General features: G+C 37.9%; 1 protein-coding gene across 3 annotated transcripts in view; it reads right to left on the bottom strand.

Annotated features, from left to right (window-relative positions):
* Window positions 1–3,203: 3,203 nt before the first annotated feature.
* The window catches only part of LOC126356284 (transcription factor IIIA-like), a 99,277-nt gene continuing 96,480 nt past the window's right edge, over window positions 3,204–6,000 (bottom strand). For 2 of the 3 annotated variants that reach the window (XM_050007160.1, XM_050007159.1), the window contains exon 8: window positions 3,204–3,824. In XM_050007160.1, the coding sequence (XP_049863117.1) occupies window positions 3,588–3,824 (237 nt within the window). In that variant the 3' untranslated portion in view covers window positions 3,204–3,587. The remainder of the gene's footprint in view (window positions 3,825–6,000) is intronic. The other variant, XR_007565624.1, reaches the window with a different exon arrangement.

The following is a 6,000-nucleotide window of genomic DNA, read 5'->3' as shown; positions in this document are numbered from 1 at the left end:
TGGAGTTCATCAATGTTTTTGTCTGTTTTTTTCCTTTAGCATTTAGAGTCTTTCCATCTCATAATGTCTCTTTTCCTTTTGTCTGCTTCAATTTTCGGAGATGTGTTCCTGTCCGTTTTTGAATGTGGCCCACAGATTCAATCTTAACAATCTGCTTATTACCACAAGGTTGGCTTTCCACTACTGATTTGTAAGCTTTTGAATCACCATCCCACAAGTATTCAGTGTAACACACACCTCTCTCCTGTTGTGAATGTCTGAACATAGAAACAACTGCAGTAGACTGCATACCCCCACGAGTCCCCTCATAATTCAGGTCTAGTGACGCAGGGGATACAACCCGTCGGCTTTGACCAATGACGTCATTTCTTAGTCATAGATAGTAAGGTCTTCACTTCGAGGCATAGATAATAAAAGAGTTCTGTGTTCTAATAAGCGCTATCATTAAAATAATTGAATGTGAATCTAAAAGCGATCGCTTGAGATTCGTTAAATTATTAAATGTGTGATTCTATTAAGTTAATTGTTTGTTTCTTATTCAGACAGTACTTAATATTTTTTATTGAGTAAATGTGGATTATTAGTTTTTTTTTTATTTTATTTTTTTTTATTACAGAACAATTTGTAGTGTCTTATTTTCGGTTACAGGAATGGATTTGTCTATCCCAATAAATCTGGACGATTTAAGGGAAGTCATGGGCCAAGACATGTTGACCACAATTTATTTCCTGGTCTCATTGCGAAATACGTTCAACGTATCGGTTGTGGCGCTCCATTAGGAGGGGAACATGGTTCGAGAAATCTAAGCTCGCCCTGAGAGACATAATGAAAATCACATATTGTTGGTGTTCAAGAAATCCTGTGTGGCTGTGTGTGCATGAATGTCTTGTGAGTAAACGGACCATAGTAGATTGGTACACCTTTTGTAGGGAAGTTTGTGGGGAATATATGAAATATAGGGGGCCATTGGGGGGGGAGGGGGGGGGGGTGTGTCATGGTCAAAATTGAGGAATCTCTATTTTGGGAAAAGGAAATACGATAGGGGGGAACCTCCGGTGGGATTATGGGTGTGGGGGGCAGCAGTTTCAGGTCAGCATTGTGATGATGTAGTGTTTAGAATAGTACCAAATAGAAGTAAGGAAGTTTTGGTTAGGTTAATTGAAGATCATGTTGCAGAGGGTACTATTGTTATTTCAGAGGGGTTTTCTTCATATAGGGATTTAGGGGATAGGGGTTACCAACATCTTGTAGTAAACCACAACATTGAATTTAGATCTCTATCGACAGGCGCCTGCACTAACAGCATAGAGGGGTACTGGTCAGTGGTAAAATCTCTTATAGGGAAAGTGAAACGTCAGATTTCAACTCTTCAAAGCCATGTAGATGAGTATTCTTGGAGACAAAGCATTCCGCAGACATATTGCCCGTTTAAATGTTTCATTAAACATGTTGGCAAAATGTACCGTCCCAAACATCTTAGTGAATTTATGGTGTGTGTGTGTGTGTGTGTGTGTGTGTGTGTGTGTGTGTGTGTGTGTGTGTGTGTGTGTGTGTGTGTATTTCACTATTTTGCCGTATGTCACTGTTTTGTTCCACCAATATGTGTGTTTTCATGTTGAGAAGTACGTAACAGAAATTTGGCAGCTACCGATCTTGTTCCGTTTTCCAGCTCTAGTACCAGTACATTTTCGAATGTGTACTTGCGAAACCCCCTTCACAACTAAAATTTTTATCCTGTGTTTCATTTAGGGTTTACTGAAGTGGAGGATACATAGTTCAAGTGAACAACAGGACAGTAATGCTACTTAAAACTAAGAAATCGACGTACGCTACACTTGCATCCCATACTGCACTAGTTCCAAAGAGTTTCGTTTCGAGATGCAACTGACATACACCTCACGTGATGTATTCTTTGATAGTAACATATTTCATTCATTTCCTTCCATTGTATTTTGCAGAGAAATACTAAGATATAATTACCCGATATCGTTAATGTGTAAATACTACTGGCCCTTACATATGTGAAATAGTTTTTCTCTCTCACATTCCTTTGTTTCTGAACATTCTTCTCAGCTCTTTCATCTTTGTAATACATGCTCTCTGGCGACTTCTGACTTCATTGGTCAAAGCTGACGGGTCATATCCACTGCTAAACTAGACCTCAATTCTTAGCACAATTTGTTTTATGGCTTTCACTTGTTTCATCAACTGATTTACACTGATGACAGTATTTAGTTAGCACTTGAATGTCTAAAACTTTACCTGTGTCAACACTAGTGAGAGATGCAACTGCATTTTTTGATGTGTGATCCCTCTTCTGCCATGCGCCATCAACTGCCACAGATAAGTCTGTTGTGTTATTTAATTCTACTGCTTCTTTAGCAGCAGCTTTCATAGATTCAACAGCAACAGATTTGACACATTCACCAATTACTTCTGTGTACTTACTTGATCTGGTTGGTGGCTTTGGCAAGTTCAGCGTTGCACATAATACTTCAGCTGCAGTCAATCCTTTACAAATGCACCTCATTCCATACAGGAATCAAACATTGCTCTCAAACAAGTTATTCTTGCACTTTTCAGAAGTCCAAAATGATGTCGAGAGCCTGCAAACTTCGCACTGCATATCAAGTTTGTTAGCCAGTCCAGTCCTTGCACATGAGTCCTCAGAGATGCCAATTTGCCCACCATAAACATTACATGACACAGCATCTTGCAAAACTTGTCCTAACACACACAAATCTAAAAGAACATTACCTAAACTATTTTGATCTTTGCCAATAAATAAGTCCTCAAGGTCTCCAAGTTTCCTCTTCAAAGCACTAGTAGGCGTGTCCTTATGGCTCTGTGAAAAACCTATTTCAGGATCAACACTGGATTCAGATTTTGTGATATGCTGATTTCCATGGAACGCTTCTTAAAACAACCTTCTCTTTTCGTCATGTTGAAAAGAGGTATAAGAGTGTAGAATAACACACCAAACCACTAAGTTTTTGGTTCAAAACTTATGAAACACGACAACCACAAAGTACATAAACAAAATTCATGTGCTATACCGCCATTTCTGTTTACACAGTGCATCCAACCTCTTAACATAAACATTAACATGATTTCAAGGAATAAGTAGCTGAAAACCACAGCCTTCTAGATTGAATAGTTCAAGAGATAGGGCTACTTAGGCAAGTCAGTGCAGAACGACCAGATAATTTTACACACACTCTATTAACTTTGAAATGATAAAAACTACACTTCCAATTGGAATTTTTCGACAAATAATGCATCAAATTATTCAGGACAGATAAAATATTACTAAGAGATAATAATCCGAAAATGCCACCTTTTGACCAATTCCGCCATATGTACTCCCCTTAAGATGGGACTGACTATTATGTAAGCAACAGGTATATCATTCAGATATCAAATGACTAGCACAACACTGACATAAGGTACCATTACTTTACTTCCTTATTTCACGATGTTACAAACATTTGTAAATACGAGTGCTTTACACTACTTGAATGACAATACAGTTCCAAGAATCATTATCACTAATGTTAATCAGACCTCTACAGGTATAAAATGAATCTTTAACTATTGCAGGTAGGAATGTTATCGGAGGTAGCTGGAGCATTAAGCTCGCATGTTAATAGTCTTCCCTCCACCAGGTCCCTTTCCTCAGAAAATTCTAAGCGAAGACCAGAGAGCTTCACAGCCATCGATCTCTTATGGCGACCTACATCACAGCGTTTCTTTCGTGGCCTTTTCCGTTTAGTTGGCATTGGTCCTCTTGGATTGTGCAGCTTAAGGTGAGCCCGCAGAGTAGTCTGAAGCAAAAATACAAAATTCACAAAATATGAACTCTCAAGTTAGAGCTCTACAAAACAAGCAATGTGTATTTTCATTCACGTCATGCGTATGCAATAAGTTATCACCAGGACCTTAAACTGTTGTTTACAAGATGTCGCAACTAACCAACAGGAAGAATATGATTAACACTTGCGAAGTTATAGGTACTCATATTATGAACACAGAAATAGAGAATTTAATTCTTACCATTTCAAGAAGCAATGCTACCTCTACAATTTAGACAAGGTTGCCGAAAGTTTAGCTCATGGAAAACAAAAGACAAAACAGTGGCTCATAATAGTACACCCACCAGACTACACATCATATCCATTTCCCTGCTGCATTCTTTCTATTTTATTATATAATTACCACTTTATGGTAAAGCATATGACTGCAGCATGCTGCTGAAATGGAACAAACTAGTTTGGTTAAAACAATATTAATGAAAAACATGAAATAATGAACCAAGTTTAACAAAAATTACATTCTTACTCTACCACTGAAACAGTTACTAGCATTGTCCTACACAACTAAAGCATTTAGCTCCACAAAAGGGAATATTTTAAAAATACGATCAGAAGACATGCACTTCTGTTTTCAGTTAACCAAGTAAACATCATACAATCAAACATCACTCAAGATACCTACAATGAAATTTACCTCCTTCATAAAATAGGGAGTGAAGTCAATAACGGCAATCTTCCTTTATCTTTTACACATAAAGCAAACGCAATTTCTCTCTCTGCAAAGTCTGTAAAGTACCGATATTGTCTCAGTCTTCCTCATGTCAAGATCATCCATATAATTTTCATATCATTATTATCCATTTGCCATAAGTTGGCATGTCATCTTCAAGTTGCTTAAGTAAATGAAACCCATTATTTTTAATTAAAACTAGAGTAGATTTTTTTTTCATGGATAAAACAGTTCAATTTTTGAATACTTGTAACCAAAATAATTAATATGCTACAGGCCAATAATGTTTCATATACCCCCTGAAGCCTTTTGCAGTAGCATGACTAGATAAAACAAAATTGATTTTCAAACCTTATCAACTGAGATAAAATTTTAGATTTTTATAGCTCTTGTTATCATAATCCTTTTCAAAGCGGGACAAGTTAAGCTACCTCCTACGAGTGTAAAGGTGTCAGGTAACTTCTCTTCCCACCAACCTTTAACTGTCAAACATTTTTCTCTCTTTCTGTTGGGCACCCCACTCCACTGATACGAAAGAAACACCAAATCTGAGGAACGTAAAGATTGTGTTCCTTCCTCTGAACAGCACAAGCCATCTGCAGCCTCCAGACCTAGGCATAATACCTTCTGTTAAAGCTAACACAGAGTTGCAGCTGTGCAAAAGTCAATTAAATTTCTTGGGTGGAAGGAAGCGATTAAGACTCAACAATGCAAATTTTGTTTCTGCCTGGAACTGTGCAACAAGATTGACTGTGTGCAGTTGTTTCACAGTTGGTACATCAGTTGCTGTTGAAGATGACCTCCTTGCAAAAGATGGAGTAGAGCCGTATATGTTCCTGAAAATGCAACATTCCAGGACTGTTTCTTGTGCCAACTATGTTCTCGCCTGAGATGAATGTAACTGAAATGTGTGAAGGAATACGGAGACACAGGAGGGGGCTGTGAAGGCGGTGACAACAATGAAGAAGAAGAAGAAGAAGAAGAAGAAGAAATGGTGGAGGAGGAGGATGAGGAGGAGGAGAGGAGATGTTGCATCAAGTTTTGTAGCTGCTGGACCGGGAACTGACAAACCAGAAACTACTTTTTCTCTTTTAATGCAGACAAATCAATTCTAATTAATATCAACCAACTGGAGCAACAACTCTTCTTCATAAAAAATATTAAAGGATGTGTTCTGTGAAATTGTTGCTGTGTGTGTGTGTGTGTGTGTGTGTGTGTGTGTGTGTGTGTGTGTGTGTGTGATGTGGTTTTGCGTATGTTGCACTGGGTTTCATCACCCTGTGCAGTTACTCTGAGACAAAGTTTTTCGTTTTAAAGGTCCTTTAGAAATGAGTTATTGGACAGACAAATACACAGGTACATCAATATCATTTCATGGCTAAATATTACATCTTTCCTGTAGTTTTAGTAGCCTATGACAAAACCAACATGTCACTTTGGATTCACCTCAGTAACTTA

This window comes from Schistocerca gregaria, chromosome 3 (assembly GCF_023897955.1).
Source record: "Schistocerca gregaria isolate iqSchGreg1 chromosome 3, iqSchGreg1.2, whole genome shotgun sequence".
Classification (NCBI taxonomy): Eukaryota; Metazoa; Arthropoda; class Insecta; order Orthoptera; family Acrididae; genus Schistocerca; species Schistocerca gregaria.
Note: the sequence above shows the minus strand (reverse complement) of the source record. Positions and strands in the feature narration are given on the sequence as shown.